The sequence below is a fragment of the Taudactylus pleione genome, unplaced genomic scaffold (genome assembly GCF_031769625.1).
Source record: "Taudactylus pleione unplaced genomic scaffold, aTauple2 ptg000393l, whole genome shotgun sequence".
NCBI lineage: Eukaryota > Metazoa > Chordata > Amphibia > Anura > Myobatrachidae > Taudactylus > Taudactylus pleione.
Genome location: NW_028284794.1, coordinates 7,666,484 through 7,685,631, shown reverse-complemented (window position 1 = coordinate 7,685,631; position 19,148 = coordinate 7,666,484). Strand labels below are relative to the sequence as shown.

Here is a 19,148-nt window from a genome sequence, read left to right as displayed (position 1 = left end):
TGGCAAGGTGTGTGTGTTGAAGTAAAATACAGTCCTTATATACCCCCTCCCTTTCTGTTATTGGTTGAGAGATGGGATATTTTGTGGTTTGTATTTATCCAAGTTTGTTTTGGAGATACTGACCTCCATTTTGTGAGTCTAGTGGCTGCACTCCCAATGTGGAGCGCAAATTATACTGGTTTGTTTTCATACATTCACCAACATGCCCATAAGATGGACCATCTTCAGGCGGGCACTAAGACACCTACCTGTCACCACCCAGGAATGCCCAGCACATCTTCACTACACTTCTCCCAGCATATGCCTGTAATTAGAACCACAACTCTGCATGAACACAATCAGGACGCAAGCGCGGTGTGAGTTAGACGAATGGTCAGCAGCAAACAATTGCTACACTATGTGCAAAATCGTCTCCACTATGGCTCCAATCCCTCCACTATGTTCACCATGTGTCTAGCTCTGAGTGTTGTGCCATGTACAGTAAGATGTTTTTGTGTACAATGAATAATGTTTTGACTTTTATAATTTACTGTAATATGCTTTATTAGATTTTTTATATATATTTTTTATTTTATAGTAGTAAAAGTATAATAAAAAGTACATAATAAACTAATACACATAAAAGTTTAGAGACAAAAGAAATAAAACTTTTATCAACAAAAATTTTACTTCAATCCTCTGAAATAAGAAGCCCTCAGCAGTGGCAGAGAGAATCAGTATGTAATACCAGCGGCTGTTTAGCCACCGGATCAAATACAGACAGCAGCAGCCCGGCGGGTTGAAATCCCGACACCTCGAGGTAAGTACCCTAACCCTCCCTTAGGGGTGCATAACCCTAACCTCCCCCCTACTGCTTAACACTAACTTTCCCCCCATAGGTGCCTAAATCTAACCCCCCTACCCCTAGTCTAACCCTAACCTTCCTTGGGGCGCTGCCTAACCCTAAGATCCCCCATGGGTCCCTAAACATAACAACCTCATCCCTGGGCTAAGTGAATACTTACCCGGCAGAGAGGATGATCGGTCCAGCATCCTCGGCATTCCTGTGTCGAGATTAACACAGGTGTTGGTATTTAGATGCCTATGTTAACTCCCTTGCCAGGATTACACTGTCGGGATTGAGACTGGTGACGGTTTCATAACTACATCCCGTGGCAGGGAGGCCTGCCTTTATACTATTTATGTATTACCAAGCTGTTTTTCCATAGACAACAACAAAACCAAATATTGTACCAAACAGAAAGACATACAGTACTATAGGATGCAGTTCTAGTTGGCTTGTAACTGAGAAGTGCCTCATTGTGGACATATGTAGGACAACATAAGGTCTACCTCATTCTTGATGACTGGGGGACTTGGGTGGATGCCATTAGGAAGATAGTGGCATGATGTCATCTGCCAGGCATCCAGGATAGTGACAGCCATTCTCTTGAAGGTTGCCCTCAGTAAGATGTCCAGCTGAAGAGACAACCAGTCACTGTTATAAACTGACTTAGGACCCGTGTTGGCGGTTTTAATTATCACAGTGGTCTGAGGGCTACGGAAAAGTAAAGATGCAACTGCCTGACGGATCCGTTCCAAACGTTCTAGATAGACCCTCACAGGGTAAGTGGTAAAGTGGGCCCATAGGTTCAGCACAACAACAGTATCGGGCCCGCCACCAATTCCACCCAAGACAGCCGCCTCATAATGCAGATTAGAAACCAAACTTTTAGCGGTCCTCAGTGGAAGTCCATGGAACCTCCATCGCATGGCCAGGCCAGCATCAGCATCCACTGCTAGCAAAGGTCCAGACCTGTTATGGGTATGCAAGTCTATCCTCTTGAGACCTAAGAAGAAAAAATAGACTGTTTATTTTAACCTCAGCAGAACAGTTATAGAATTGATCATGAAAAGTGATTATGGCCAATATGATTAACTTAAACTAGATTGAATGTTTTGCTTACAAAATAGAATATGCACAGAGTTGAAGTGCACAAAGAAGTATGGGAAAAATCCCCTGTAGACTCCACTGCCACCCCCCAAAAACTGTGCCCCCAAGTATTGAAGAATCAGTCAGATGAGGTAACAGGGGTGGTGAATTCTGATTCTAGTGACTGACCACACCTCTCTGGCTGGTGGCCACAACCTCTATGGTAGCTGTCCGTGTCCAAATAATTGATAGGCCCCTGAGATTGAATTCTGCCAAGGTTGGCCCTACATGGCCCAGTTTAACATTTAGCAGACCGCCCCTGAACATTTGTTTGGTTTGATACTCCTAACCATCATTATAATAATCAGGGTCCGCTTGCACCAGCCCTATAGTAGATGCAATAGATAAGATTAAAAATGTGTGTGTACACCGACGTCAAACCCCGCATCTCTCTCATTAAAATGCCCTCACAGAACTTGGCCTATATAATAACATCACATTACAGCCCGGTTACACCTACTCAGTCACAAGCTGAGATTCCCATTTTGGTGCATCATTTTATTTATCACTTTATACATCGCACTCCAGTATGAATGGAGGACAGTTTTCAAATGGAGCATCCGTGCTTGATGAGAGTAATCTCGAAATGCATAATGTGGAGACTATTATGAACTCGGGACCTAAGTCAGCATGAAACCAGCCTAATTACCAGCTGAAAGGCTTTTTTTTCTGGGGCTTCTTCTCTCTGTTTTATCAGCTTTTTGATTTAGATTTTCCAGTAGGAGGCTGGGAAACTCTGAGGGGATTCATTTGTGATTATGTGTATATTCATTTATATACATTGTACATGCAACTTGTTATGTTTCTTGAAGAACTATGGACTGATTATGTACCTGAACCACAATATGACTGGTTTCTTAGCTTTAGGTAACAGTTTGGTGGGGAGATGTACTAAGCCTTCCAGAGGGATAAAGTACCAAACAATCTGCACCTGTCACTTTACAGTCTGTTTGAAAAATTATAGTTAGGAGGAGATTGGTTGGCAGTTTATCACCCTCCATTTTATCTCTCACCAAGGCTTAGTACTTCTACCCCTAGATTCCTTTGTGGTACCCTCTATGTACACATCACATTGAGGAGTAATTGTGAGTGATCCCTTTAATATGTGGGTATAATGTACTTTCCTCAATAAAGCTCACATTCATGGGGCAAAAAGTCATCCTAATAACAGTACAGGCCAGTACCGTAAATCTAATTATGTGCACATGTCGTTTATAATTCTTCAATGCCCAGGTGACGGTTGAAAGGCAAGGTGAACCTGATCATTTTTATTGGCTGCCTGGTGCCCACCTTTCACCACATGGTATCCTTTCTCCTTTCAGAGAATTCCCATTCAGGCACAACATCCTAGTCCTGGTACATTGCAGTAGGCATGGCTTACAATTTGTACCTACTATAGTTCACAGGCATGATAGTCCTTGTCTGCTGGCACTTGCCCACTGGTGTGGGTGATTTGCTTCAGCTTCATCTGCAGCATATACAGTATACTATATTGCTGCAAGAGATTCCCCTCCAGTCTCCTACAGGTCTCTGCTATAGCGGCTACACTAATCATATATATATATATATATATATATATATATCATACTTGCCTACTTTTAAAAAACCATTTCAGGGAGATTGTGAAAGCAGCACCTATGAGCGCGTGTTACAGTGGGCGTGTACTGAGTATGATATATATATATATATATATATAAATATATATATATAAATCAATCGTAGACCGGCACTCAGAATGACAGCACAGCAGCGGGCCCGGGTGCCTCTCCAGAGACAACTCAAAAACAACACACAAATGGTCGGAACTCCAGGACTGATAATTCAATAATCACAACAAACTGCAAAGATGTAGGTCAATGTTTTAGAGCTCTATGCTCTTTATCAAGACAGAATCACAATGTACACAACTAACAAACATACATTTATACATACCATAATCTCCCGAGTGCTCGTGTCACGCTGACCCGGTGGAGTACCGATGATGTCATTGGCGTACTAGGCGCTGGCGGTCGGTGACTCGCTGGGGGGGCGTGGCAATGACGTGTACCTTCACCAGGGAGACTGAGGCAAACAACATCTTAGAAAAATCATGGCATATGCCTATAGCAACAAGTAGATAATAAACATCTATACAACTATGCGATGCAATCAAATCAAAACCTAATCAGCTAATAAGTTATTATATATAGTACATGCATACATAAGGCAAAATAAATAAAATCTATCATAATCAAAGTTACTGATAGAAGTAACTGAAGTACCCCTGAATACTGCATATAGAAAGAGAACTATAATGCACTCCAAGGAATAGGGCAACTGCTAAAGCTAATAAAGCAAAAGATACCAAAACTACATAGAAAAAATAAACATAGAAACAGTAGCCTGGATGATAGCATGGCAAGAATGAAAAAAACAGAAAACAGATAAGGGACACTGAAGGCAGCAAAACTCAAAAGAAACAACTTAATGATAACATTTCATTGAGGCCCCAAGGTTGTACTGTTTGTAGGGTGTGTATCCAGAAGGCTTCCTTCTGCAATAATGTACGGTCTCTGGGCCTGATTCAGAGCCGCTCGTAAGCGGCCGCTTGTTCGCTCCGAGCGATGTTCGCACATCTGCGCATGCGTATGGGTCGTAATGCGCATGCGCCAACCAGTCAGTGGGTCAGAAATCGTCTGCTCGCAAAATAGCGAGTGCCTGCTAATTTGAGCGATAGGATGAGGCGTTTGTGGGTGGTAACAGGGGAAGGTGCTTGAAAACGGGGAGTGGAGATCAGAATGCAGGTGTGCCAAACGGTCAAAACGGGCGTTTTAAGGGTGTGCATAATTAACAAAGCAGCGTCATCGACCACGTCACTTGGTTGTCTTTTAGTCTGAACTGCTCGCATGATTGCGGTAGGAAAATGCTACCACAAGAATAGCGAGCAGTTCATACGCCGGTCGATGTACTCGATTAATCTAATAAATAGCGGAGATGACGTATGATGTGAGCGACCAGGGGGCGTTTTCTTCAAAATATCGAGCGCATGTTTCGTTCGCTCGTTCAGACATAGAGGCGTCAACAGACCGCAAAGAGCGAGCGCTTAATTTAAATACCCAGCCCCTTTTTCAGAACGACCGTCTGCAAATAGCATTCGGCTCTGAATCAGACCCTCTGCCACCATCCCAAGGATTAGGGGGCACCCAGTCAATCATGTTTTCTGTCTTTTTCATTCTTGCCATGCTATCATCCAGGCTACTGTTTCTATGTTTATTTTTTCTATGTAGTTTTTGTATCTTTTGCTTTATTAGCTTTAGCAGTTGCCCTATTCCTTGGAGTGCATTATAGTTCTCTTTCTATATGCAGTATTCAGGGGTACTTCAGTTACTTCTATCAGTAACTTTGATTATGATAGATTTTATTTATTTTGCCTTATGTATGCATGTACTATATATAATAACTTATTAGCTGATTAGGGCCCTCATTCAGAGCCGTACGCTCTGAGCAGAGCGCACGCTCTGAATGAGGGCCGGGCTCCATTTTCATGGAGCGTCCTCCTGGACGCTCGTATAGCTGTGGGTCACCACCCACAGGCTATACGAGCGTGCATTGTGATGGTCGCGATGGTCGAGACCATCGCGACCATCGAATTTGCGAGCCGGAGCCTGCGGTTGAGGTTTTCAACCGCAAGCTCCGGAGTGATTTTGGCTCTATCAGAGCCAAAATCACTCCCACTGGCATCACTAGTGATGTCAGTGGGCCGGCTTTTGACGGGAGGCGTTCCCGTGGGAACGCCCCCGTCAGGGAGGCATGCCCCTGGCACGCCCACCAAAGGGGGCGTGCTGTCAATCAACATTGACAGCACGCCCCCTTTGATCGGACACAACGGGCGAAGGACTTTCCTTCGCTCGTCGCGTCTGGCGCATGCGCACGACGGAGCTCCCTCCGTCGTGCGCATGCTCAGTCCATAACATCGACCCACTTGCGAGCGGACAGCCGCTCGCGAGTGGGTCTGAATCAGGCCCTAGGTTTTGATTTGATTGCATCGCATAGTTGTATAGATGTTTATTATCTACTTGTTGCTATAGGCATATGCCATGATTTTTCTAAGATGTTGTTTGCCTCAGTCTCCCTGGTGAAGGTACACGTCATTGCCACCACCCCAGTGAGTCACCAACCGCCGGCGCCTAGTACGCCAAGTACATCATTGGGACTCCACCGGGTCAGCGTGACACGAGCACTCGGGTGATTATGGTATGTTTAAATGTATGTTTGTTAGTTGTGTACATTGTGATTCTGTTTTGATAAAAAAGCATAGAACCCTAAAACATTGACCTACATCTTCGCAGTTTGTTGTGATAATTGAATTATCAGTCCCGGAGTTCCGTCCATTTGTGTGTTGTTTTTATATATATATATATATATATATATATATATTTATATATATGTTTTAGGGATGTTTGGGTGCGGATTGTAGAAATCCACCCCCCTCCCCAGAGCCCCCCTGGTACGAGCCGTGAACCTAATCCGTCTTGAGTTTTCTCCCCAGACTCAGTTCCCAGAACGAGGCAAATGTCATCATCCTGGTGTCAGATTCTCGCGAGACGCAGACTTTGCACATTTTGCTCCTCCCGCCCTGCCATCTTTATTCCAGTCCTGGAGAGTGTAGTATTAGGACGTGTAGTGTAGTGTCTGTGGGAAAGTGGCTCTGCTATATCAACCTGCTCTGCTGCATCAGTCCAGTCCAGTGGTGCTGTGCTGCTGTGTCAGTCTGGGCTGGGGCGACCTGCTATGCTGTATAAGTCCAGTCCAGTGGTGCTATGCTGCTGTATCAGTCTGGGGGTGACCTGCTCTGTTGTATCAGTCCAGTACAGACCAGTGGTGCTGTCCTGTGCTGTACATTCATTTAAGTCCAAATAATTTTTACAGGGGCTGCCCTGTGTTGTGTAGGGGTATGCTGGCCTTCATCCAAATAATTTTTACAGGGGCTGCCCTGTGTAGTATAAGCTGCCCTTCATCCAAATATTTTTTACAGGGGCTGCCCTGTGTAGTATAAGCTGCCCTTCATCCAAATATTTTTACAGGGGCTGCCCTGTGTGGTGTAAGCTGCCCTTCATCCAAATAATTTTTACAGGGGCTGCCCTGTGTGTTGTAGGGGTACACTGTCCTTCATCCAAATAATTTTTATAGGGGATGTCCTGTGTGGTGTAAGCTGCCTGTCATCCAAAAAATTTTTACAGGAACTGCCCTTTGTGGTGTAAGCTGTCCTTCATTCAAATAATTTTAACAGGATTTATTCACTCCATAAAAATAATGCACTCCATAAAAATAATGTAGGACAAAAATTTGGAAGATGAATTAGGGAAAGATCAAGAACCACTTCCTTCTAGTGCTGGAGCTGCTGCCACTAGTCATGACATAGATGATGAAATGCTATATACGTCGTCTGCCAGGTCCAATGCCCAATTTCATAGTAGAGGGCATGTAAAATCCAAAAAGCCAAAGTTCATTAAAATGACCCCAAAACTTTTTTTTAATCTTCTGAGGAGAAATGTAAACAACTCTATATGCCAATTACGACATGGAGTGGCAAGGACCGGCTAAGGTCCTTCCCTATGTTTGTGACTGGTGGATCAGCTTCACATGATGATGGAAGCCCTCCTCCCACTAAAAAAAATAAAAAAATTAAGCTGGCAAAAGCACAGCAAAAAACTGTGCATTCTAAGAAAATATTACAAATCCCCAAGGAGAGTCAAAGTGTATCGGCGGCTGCGATGCCTGACCTTCCCAACACTGGATGGAAAAGTTGGCTCCTTCCACCATTTTCACGCCCTCTGCAAGTGCTGGAAGGAGCACCCACAGTCCAGTTGCTGATATTCAAATTGAAGATGTCACTGTTGAAGTACAACAAGATGAGGAAAGTGGTGTTACTGGCGCTGAGGAGGAAGTTGACGAGGAGGATTCTGATGGTGAGGTGGTTTATTTAAATCAGGCACCGGGGGAGACAGTTGTTGTCTGTGGGATAAAAAAGCCCATCGTCATGCCTGGCAGAAGACCAAAAAATCCACCTCTTCGGTCTGGAAATATTTCTATCCAAATCCGGACAACAACTGTCTTGCCATATGTAACTTATGTCAAGGTGTAATAAGTAGGGGTAAGGACGTTAACCACCTAGGAACATCCTCCATTATACGTCACCTGTAGCATGTTCATAAAAAGTTACTGTCGAGTTCAGAAACTGTGGCTAAGACCATAAGCAGTCCAGGGACACCTAAATCGCTTTGTCCCGTTGTATCCAAGCACCAGAAAACCACACCAGCAACTCCCTCCTCGTCAATTTCCTCCTCAATCAGGATCGGTAGTCCCGCAGGCCATGTCACTGGCATGACTGACTCCTCTCCTACACGGAATCCTGCCTTGCTATGCCTACTGCTGCTGTTGCTGCTGGGAGTTGCTCATCATCCCAAAGAGGAAGTTGGAACACCACAACTTATTTTACTAAGCAATTGACAGTCCAACAAATTCCTTTGCGAGGAGGATTAAGTACGACAGCAGTAATCCTGTTGCAATGTAGATAACTGAGGCCTTGACAGCTATGTTGGTGTTAGACGTGCATCCGGTATCCACCACTAGTGCAGTTGGATTTATACAATTGATGGAGGTAGTGTTTCCCCGGTACCAAATCCTGTCTAGATTCCACTTCACTAGGCAGGCGATACCGAGAATGTACAGAGACATCACAAACAGTGTCCTAAAAAATGCAGTTATACCCAATGTCCACTTAACCATGGACATGTGGACAAGTGGAACTGGGCAGACTAAGGACTATATGACTGTGACAGCCCACTGCGTAGATGTATCGCCTTATACAGCAACAATAGCAGTGTCACCAGTAGCAGCATCTCAGAAATTCCAGCTCATTCTAAGGCAGGCTACGCTGTGTATCACCAGTTTCAGTAAGAGGCACACCACCGACAACCTCTTAGAGAAACTGAGGGGAATCATCGCCCAATGGCTTACCCCACTTAGACTCTCCAAGGATTTTGTGATATCTGACAATGCCACCAATATTGTGCGAGCATTACGTCTGGGCAAATTCCAGCATGTCCCATGTTTTGCTCACACAATAAATTTGATGGTGCATAATTTTTAAAAAAATGACAGGGCCATGCAGGAGATGCTTTGGGTGGCCCGAAAAATTTTGGGCCACTTTTGCCATTTAGCGACAGTGTGCCGAAGATTGGAGCACCAGCAAACACTCTTGAACTTGCACTGCCATCACCTGATGCAAAAGGTTGTAACATGGTGGAACTCAACCCTCTATATGCTTCAGAGGATGGAGGAGCAGCAAAAGGCCATTCAAGCCTATACATCCACCTATGATGTAGGCAAAGGAGGGGGTATGCACCTGACTCAAGTGTAGTGGAGAATGATTTCCATGTTGTGCATGGTTCTCCAGTCCTTCGAGCTTGCCAGACGTGAAGTCAGTTCAGACACTGCCAGCTTGAGTCAGGTCATTCCCCTCATCAGGCTTTTGCAGAAGCAGCTGGAGAAAGTGAAGGAGGAGCTAAGACGGAGCGATTCTGCTCAGTATGTGGGACTTGTGGATGAAGCCCTTCATTCGCTTTGCCAGGATTCGAGGGTGGTCAATCTGTTGAAATCAGACCACAACATTTTGGCCACCCTGCTCGATCTTAGGTTTAAAGCCTACATGGTGTCATTCTTTTTGGCAGACACAATCCTGCAGAGGTGCAAAGACCTGCTGGTGAAAACTCTGTCAGATGAAGAGGAACATGACACGGCAATAGCTTCTTCTTTAATTTCTCCTGTAACTGGGGCTGTGAGGAAACAACTTAGATATCCTATCCAACCCACTGGCAGTGATGCAGGGCAGGCAGGACCAAGTTTGGACATCTGGTCCGGGCCGAAGGACCTGCCAACAATTTCTGACATGTCTATTATCACTTCATATGATGCTGTCACCATTGACAGCATCATATGTAGGGCAGAACAGACGGTGTAATGGTAGCATTACTGCCTAACAGCACTGAGGTCGTTGGTTCGATACCCACTATGGCCCTAACTGTGTGGAGTTTGTATATTCTCCCTGTGCTTGCGTGGGTTTCCCCCGGGTACTCCGGTTTCCTCCCACACTCCAAAAATATACTGGTAGGTTAATTGGCTCCTAACAAAAATACCCCTAGTGTGTGTGTGCGCATGTCGTAGGGAATATAAATTGTAAGCTCCACTGGGGCAGGGACGGATGTGAAGCACTGCGGAATATGTGTGTGCTATATAAATAACTGGTAATAAATAATAATAAATAATAAATAAATAATTGACAGAATGGTGGAGGATTACATTGGTGACAGCATGCAAGTAGGCATATCAGACAGTCCGTACCTGTACTGGCAGAAAAAAGAGGCAATTTGGAGGCCCCTGTACAAACTGGCTCTATTTTACCTAAGTTGCCCCCCCTCCAGTCTGTACTCCGAAAGGGGTTGCTTCTACAAAATGTGGAGAGGATGATGTTCATCAAAAGGAATTATCAATTCTCCCAGCAAGACCAGCCTCCAGAAAGTACAGAGGGACCTGTGCTAGTGGATCCAGCAGGGACGAATTAATACTCTGTGAGGATGAGGATGTACACAACACTGAACAGGGTGAGAATTTGGTGGATGAGAATGAGGACGATATCTTTCCTCAGTAGAGCAAGTTTGTGCAGGGACAGATTAATTGCCAGCTTGTTTTGTGGAGGCCCAAACGAACCAATCATTTCAGCCACAGTCGTGTTGCAGACCCTGGCGCTGAAATTATTGTTTTTTTACAGTGTGCATGTCCTGTTTACAAAACATTAGGGTGGGTGGGAGGGCCCAAGGACTAATGCATCTTGCACCTCTTTTTTTTTCTTTGCATTATGTACTCTTTGGGGTCTAGTTTTTTAAACTGCCATCCAGTCTGCCACTGCAATGCCACTCCTACATGGGCCATGTGTTTGTGCCGCCCACTTGTGTCGCTTAGCATAGTCATCCAGATACCTCGGTGCAACCTTTTGGCCTAAAAACAATATTGTGAGGTGATCAGAATAGAGTGGAAATGAGTGGAAATTAATGTTGTTGAGGTTAATAATAGCGTTGGAACAAAAAATAAATTCTGTGATTTTAGCCGTTTTTATGCTTTTTTCCAAAAAAACACTGATCCAAAACCAAATCCAGATCCAAAACATGAAGAAAGATCCAGATCCAAAACACAAAGAAAAATCCAAATCTAAAACACAAAAAATTGGGAGAGAGAGGGAGAGGCAAACCTGCACACTCATACTGAGCTCAGAGTCAGGTGCTGGACCATAGAGAATTAAGCAGTCCAAACAATAGACAATCAGCAGTCCAAACAATTGACGATCAGCACACAATAATGTATGCAAAAAAATCTTCTTTATATCATGCAATAATATGGATATCCAGCAATCAGTTCCACAAATGTACAAAATATGCAAAAAGTGCAATTTCCAAAGTGCTTAATATCATATTAATGGCACATAATACTCATCATTCCATCATGCTGGGAACAAACACTAGGGTCTGGCAGCCCAATGCCTGATGACCATTTTGGTGCACTCAGGCACCTTCTTCCAGGGGCAGCCTGGCTCCTTCCCCTATATGCCCCTCATCATGCACTCACCAGCTCCGAATCAAAAATGTGATGAAGCACCGGAGGTCTCACATGTCACGTGGCGTCCACCCTCCGGATACCGGAAGTGGCATGCGTCTATGCGTGTCAACAACCAGAACTGCCATTCAGCCTCTGGAACACAAGCTTCAGCTCACGTTGCTAGAATGTACAAAGGAGTCACTTGATTGGCGCTCCAGCACTCACATTATTAAACGTTGTCACAGCGCTCTCAATCTATACTTAGAAATAACCAAGAATATGCAAAGGAGTCACTTGACTGGCGCTACAGCGCTTACACTGTTAAACTTTGTCACAGCGCTCTCAATCTATACTTAGAAATACTCACGATGCTAAAGAAATTAATTTAAAAAAAGCTGGGGCACATAACTGGGCAGCTGGGCAGCACAGATGGTGTAATGGTTAGCATTACTGCCTCACTAAGGTCATGGGTTTGATTCCCACCATGGCCCTACCTGTGTGGACTTTGTGTATTCTCTCTGTGCTTGCGTGGGTTTCCTCCCGGTGCTCCGGTTTCCTCCCAAACGCCAAAAATATACTGTCAGGCTAATTGGCTCCCACAAAAATTAACCCTTGTGTGTATGTGTGTGTAGATATGGTATGGAATATAGATTATAAGTTCCACTGGGGCAGGGACTGATGTGAATGGCCAAATACAGTATTCTCTGTAAAGCGCTGCGCAATATATGTGTGCACTATATAAATAAATAAATAATAAATAAATTACTTGATGAGAATGAAGGGAAGGTGTCTTGGTTGACAGATATCATCATATGAAACACATTATAATAAAAAGAATATATACACTGAAAAAGAAACAATTCATCATGGTGTTACCGGTTACAAAAAGCAGAACAAATTTAACTCTTCATTTAGACCAATCGAAGAAGTAGATTTTATTTGATAAATCCATTTACTCTCACATAATAGAAGATTTTTATTGCGATAACACCCTCTTTTTCATCGGCGGAATATGGTCATATGGCATGACCTTAAAATCCAAAGGATGATGTTTCATCTCTACAAAATGTTTCGCAACAGGGGGGGTGTTCCCATCCATATTTATGAAAGCTTTCTTAATCAAGGAGCAATGCAGAGCTATACGCTCTTTGAGCATTTGGATGGTCTTCCCTATATATACAGTATACGGTTGCATAGACACTTCATGGTGTATATAACGAATCTGCTCTCCCATGTCAGATGGTGCTTAATTTTGTATGATCTTTTTGTAACTGGATCCTCAAAAATATCACCAGTGATCAAGAATAAGCAGTTAATGCACCCGGAACAACGAAATACTATATTTCTTAATGTTAGCCAATTTGTATGGCTTTTCAACCCTACATCGGATCTCATGACCAAGTCTTTTAAGTTGGTATTACGTTTATAGTAAAACATAGGTCGTTCTTTACACAAGTCTACCAAATTTGAGTCTGTTTGTATTATATGCCAATGACGTAATCATGCACATTTCAAAATTGTGGAACTGATATAGTTGAGAATATGATCCAGTCAGATTTTCCTTTTGCTCTGGGTCTTAATAGCGTAGACCTGTTCAATTTCATACATTTCTCAATTGCCTTCTGTACTTTGGTCACAGCATATCCCCTCTACACAAACTTGTCACCCATTTTCTTTAATTCAGCTGGCAATTTTGTTTGCTCCAATATAATTCTTGCAACCCGTATAAGTTGGGAATACCCTTTTTTAATGGTAGGGGGTAAAAGCTCTCTGCCACAAGTAAAGTATTTTTATCTGTGGCTTTATTATAAACCAAAGTGTCAAAATGCCCATCAGAAATAGTTATTGTCACATCTAAATATTGTATCACTGACGGACTAAAATTCAAGGTCACCCTCATGGTACTCTCTATTGTGTTCAAATCATTGAAAAAACACAAAAGATCCAGCTCGCCTCCAGTCCACACAACAAAAAGGTCATCTATAAACCGAACGTAAAAAAGAAGATGTTTGGATAATAAATGTGACATTATATTGAGCCACATGCAAAGGATTTTAGCATAGCATATATTAGCATATTATCGCCGGAGAACTTCCGGTTCTGAACTTCTGGTTCTGGGGTACTTAAACCCCAGATATGTTCAGTTCTATGTAAGATACTGTGTGAGCATCCATACGTATTTCTGGCATGATACACTACATGGGAGGGTATATGGTTATTCAGATGAATTAAAGGTACCTTTATATGTGCTTTATTACATTTTTTTATGTAAGCACAAATGTAAGCTGAATTATTTTTTTCTTGAATGAAAACACTGGGAGAGGAAATCCGGTAGCTTACTTGTATTTAACGGACACTGGTGTTTTAATACAGTCTTTGGGATTGTTATTCCACCATTCACTCAATGTTAACATATGTTACATTTCTGTATCTCTCTGCCTCACGTTGCCGAGTACTTTTGGTTCAACCTGAGATATACATGTGGAAGAAAATTCATAAACACGAAAGAATAGGATATTCATTGGACAAAATTGCCGTAAATAATTATTTCCTCTGTGTTTTTAATGGTCCATCCCTTCTTTGTTTGGGATATTTGTGTACAAGTTGACAATATCAAATGTTACCAGTAAGACGCCCCTGGAGGATATGGAAAGCTCATTTAATTTGTTTAGAAAATGGGTGGTATCTGGCAAATAGAACTCCGTATTCTGCACTACTGGCTGTAGCCAGAAGTCTAAGTACTGCGAAAGACTATGACATAATGACCCCCGGGGGGAAATTATCGGCCTTTCGGGGAGATTATGTAGTGTCTTAAAGACCTTTGGAAGAAAATATATTAAAGGTGTCACAGGAAAATCCTGTTGCAGTAACATTGCAATTGGTTTGTTAGAACCTGAGTTTGTTGTGGACCCGGGGTGGAAATAGGAGCAGACACCTGAATGGATTTAAATTGGAAAGTGGGTTTTTTTAATAGGTGAAGTTGCAGACATGTATACAGATAAAATAAAGTCCAGAGTATAACGAGGAAGGTGATGACTAGAGGCTGTATTGTAATATGTATAGGTAATGTCCAGGTAGTGGCAGAAATAATAAAAGTCTTTGTAATCCAAATGATAACTGCAGGGCTGCAGACAGGATAACAGTCACTGATTGATACTGGTGAGGTAAAATCCAGAGGGGCTATGGAGTAATTAGAATAGTAACAGCTGATGGAATTAAGTGGAGAGTAGAACTGTGATGGCTCAGAGTGGAATCAGAGAGCTAGGTAAATGGAGACAGGGCAGGTTAAGGGTTAACTGTAGACACAGGTCCTCTGGCAGGGAAAGGGTAAAAAGCAGATGCAGGATGGTTCTGGCAGGAGACTGGAAGCAGGCAGAGTGGTGCAGGCTACTTGGATGCTGGGATCCAGCAGGAGCACAGGAAAGCACTCAAACAGACAGATAATTCAAGGCACACAGACTCTCTCACAGCTGCACTGTGAAACACGTTGCACTGGCAACTATGGGAAGCTCTGAACTCCCTTAAGTACCCAGTGCAGAATCACGATAGGTCAGAGAGAGCATGTGACACACCAGGAATGGGGCAGCTAAGTCACTTGACTAGAGGCAAGATGGCAGCGCCCATACCAAACACCACCAGGCCTACCCCGGCCAGAACGACATAGTGCCCGCGGACCATTTCATACAGCCAATGCCCACCGCCAGACACCAGCCCCTCCGCCGGAAGGACCACACCACAGTGCTCTCACAGGTAATACCCATCGTCCCCTATGCCGGGAAACCCTGGTCGTGACAGTACCCCCCTCCCTACGGGTGGCCTCAGGACACTTACCAGGCTTCTCTGGATGGGCAGAGTGAAACTTCCTGATGAGTGTAGGAGCACAAATGTCTTGGGCATTAGTCCAACAGCGTTCTTCTGGGCCATAGCCTCTCCAATCCAGAAGATATTGCTACTGACCACTTCGGACACGGGAATCCAAGACTTGGGACACTTCAAACTCCACACGTCTCTAAGTTTGGACATGGGGAGAAACTGGAAGGACTTTGAGGAACTTGTTGAGAATCAACAGCTTGAGTAGGGATATGTGGAAAGAATTAGGGATTCTTAGGTAGGAATAAGTTGGAGACAGTAGGAAACTGGATTAATTACTTCAGTAATGGAAAAGGGTCCAATGAATCGTGGAGCGAACTTCATTGATGGAACTCTGAGGCACAAATTACGGGTAGATAGCCAAACTTGATCCCTGATTTGCATTTCAGGCACTTTCCTCCGCTTCCGGTCTGCCTGAATTTTGTAACGTGAGGAGGTCTTTTCCAAATTTGTGCGTACTTGGGCCCATATTGAGGCAAACTTCCGTACAGTGTCATCCACTGCCGGTACTTCAAAGACAGGCAGACTCCAGAATTCTGGGACTTGAGGGTGAAGACTATACACAATAAGGAATGGAGTTTGATTTGTGGAGGAATGGTAAGAAGCATTGTGCGCAAACTCAGCCCAAGGAAGAAATTCATACCAATTATTTTGGGAGGAAGACATGAAAATTCTTAAAAAGGTCTCGAGATCCTGATTTACTCTCTCAGTAGATCCATTACTTTGCAGGTGATAAGCCGTAGAGAAATTTAATTTCACTTGTAAAACCAGAGTGCTCTCCAAAACTTCGCTAAAAATTGAACACCACGATCCGAGGCAATCTCGGTAGGAAGTCCATGGAGACTAAATATATGTTGAACAAAAAGATAACCCAGATCCGATGCAGAAGGTAATTTCTTCAGAGGTACATAGTGAACCATCTTTGAAAATCGGCCTATCACGACCCAGATGGTGGTATGGCCTTCAGAATTTGGTAAATCTGTTACAAAATCCAGAGAGAGGTGTGTCCACGGATGAGTTGGAATGGGCAGAGGTAAAAGTTCACCAGCTGTGGATTGACAAGGAGACTTGTGCTGTGCACATAGGGTACAGGAAGAAATGAACTCCACTACGTCAACTTTCATTGATGGCCACCAATAAGATCTTCTTAGGAACTCCAGTGTTTTCTGAATGCCAAAGTGACCTGTGAACCGTGAAGAGTGAGCCCATGTAAGTAGCTGCTTCCTTAACTCTGGGGCCACAAAAGTTTTCCCAGTAGGAGGTTATAGTTGTATTGCAGCAAATATTTTCGACTCTAACACTGGAGTACTACGCAGAATCTCAGAATAGTTGCCACAGGACAGGGATCTTGACAAGGCATCAGCCTTTTGGTTGAAAGCTCCTGAGCGGAAAGTCAAAGTAAATTGGAAATGAGAGGAAAATATTGCCCACCAGGCCAAACGAGGACTCACACACTGGATATTTTTCAAGAACAGAAGATTCCTATGATCCGTGAAGACGATAATGGGGAATTTAGCCCCTTCCAAAAGGTATCGCCATTCCTTTAATGCCAATTTAATGGCTAAAAGTTCTTGTTCTCCTATGGCATATTTTCTTTCAGCTGGAGAGAACTTCTAAGAAAAGAACCCGCATGGATGGATTCGATTGTCCTCAAATCATTGGGAGAGGACAGCTCCCACTGCCTCTGAAGATGTGTCCACTTCTAACAGGAAGGGTCTAGCCAAGTCAGGTTGTCTTAAGACTGGAGCTGTTATGAAATCCTGCTTTAGAAGTTGAAAGGCAGTTTCTGCCTCAGGAGGCCACAGAGCAGGGTTGGCATTTTTGCGGGTTAAAGCTGTAATGGGAGCCATTAAAGATGAAAATCCCTTGACGAAACGTCTATAATAATTGGCAAATCCGAGAAGTCTCTGAACAGCCTTCATTGTCTGAGGTCGAGACCAGTCCAAAATCGCTTGAACTGTTTTAGGATCCATTTCTAGACTGGAACCAGAGATGATATAGCCAAGGAATGGTACACTAGGAATGCTGAAGACACATTTTTCTAATTTACAGTAGAGATGGTTCTTTCTCAGGTGGGACAGGACTTCTTTTACATGTTTGTGGTGTTCCTCTAGGGATGAAGAGAAAATCAAAATGTCATCTAGATAGACAACTACAGAAACATATAACAAATCTCTGAAAATTTCAGTGACGAAACCTTGGAAAACAACAGGTGCGTTGCCCAACCCAAAGGGCATGACAAGATTTTCGAAGTGTCCATCTCTTGTATTGAAAGCGGTCTTCCACTCATCTCCTGCACGAATACGGATAAGATTGTAGGCCCCTCGTAAGTCTAACTTAGAGAATATGTTAGATCCTTTGACTCTATCAAATAATTCTGTAATCAATGGAAGTGGATATCTGTTCATAACTGTAATATCATTAAGGCCTCTGTAGTCTATACATGGTCTTAACCCCCCATCTTTTTTAGCAGCAATAAAGAAACCTGCTCCAGCAGGAGAAGTGGAAGGTCGAATTAATCCTTTCTCCAGATTCTCCTGGATTTACTCCAACATGGCTTTGGTCTCTGGCAGGGATAAGGGATAAGTATGACCACAAGGAGGCATCTTGTCTGGCAGTAGATCAATTGGACAGTCCCATTTTCTGTGAGGAGGTAAAACATTAGCTTGTTTTTCAGAAAAGACATCAGCAAAGGTTTGGTATTCTTTAGAAATTGCTGGAAGTACTGATGAAGCTATTTTCCTCACCAGTCGTACTTTGGGAAAACAAGATTCCTGACAACTTGTACTCCATTAGAGAACCTGCATAGTGCACCAGTCAATCCTGGGCAGAGCCGTAACTAGGATTTTTGGTGCTCAGTGCCAGAAAGAGCATTGGCGCCTCCCTCATTTTTCAAAGGGACATAATGCACCCAAAAAAGGCAATGGCCTGCTGATGTAACCATGGTAATCCTAGAATAACTTCATGGGTTGCCTTGGATATCACGAAGAACTTAAGATGTTCAGAATGGAGTGCTCCAATATGAACCAAGACTGGCTGAATCTCCTTAGAGACAGTTCCATTTAAGAGAGGTCATCCATCTACAGAGGACAGGGAGACAGAATGATCAAGAGATGTACAAGGAATTTGTAGCTTGTCAACAAAACTGGAGGTCACTAAGTTTCCTGCTGCTCCAGAGTCTAACAGAGCAGTGATAAAAACAGGTTTAGGCTTATGATCTAAGCCTAAGATCAAATCCTTGGGGATTTTGGGGATGACTTATTACTCCTAACTTGATGTTCCCAGGACCTGTTAGGAACAGGCATTTCCTGGCTTACGGGAACAGGAGGCCACCAGTTCACCCGAATCTCCACAATATAGGCAGAGATTTTTTTATATTCTTCTCTGTCATTCCTCTTTGGAGAGATGGGTATGATTCATCTGCATGGACTCTTCATCTGTAGGAGAAGGAGGCAGGCGGGTAGGAGTGGGTAGTGGGGAAGGCTTGTAATGGTCAGTTCTATGCTTCTCAGTCTGGCATTCTCTAAAGCGTAGGTAAATTTTATTGCAGAGAGAAATAATATCGTTTAAATTAGTTGGAAGTTTGCGGGTGACCAGATCATCCTTTAACCGATCAGAAAGTCTGTGCCAAAAAGCTGAAGTGAGGACTTCTTCATTCCATTTGAGCTCTGATGCC

At 43.5% G+C, this 19,148-nt stretch overlaps 1 protein-coding gene across 2 annotated transcripts in view; it reads right to left on the bottom strand.

The window, feature by feature from the left end:
- Positions 1–1,296: 1,296 nt before the first annotated feature.
- LOC148507441 (NXPE family member 3-like) overlaps positions 1,297–19,148 on the bottom strand; it is a 129,920-nt gene continuing 112,068 nt past the window's right edge. For both annotated transcript variants that reach the window (XM_088446035.1, XM_088446037.1), the window contains exon 6: positions 1,297–1,829. In XM_088446035.1, coding sequence (XP_088302161.1) covers positions 1,297–1,829 — 533 coding nt within the window. The remainder of the gene's footprint in view (positions 1,830–19,148) is intronic.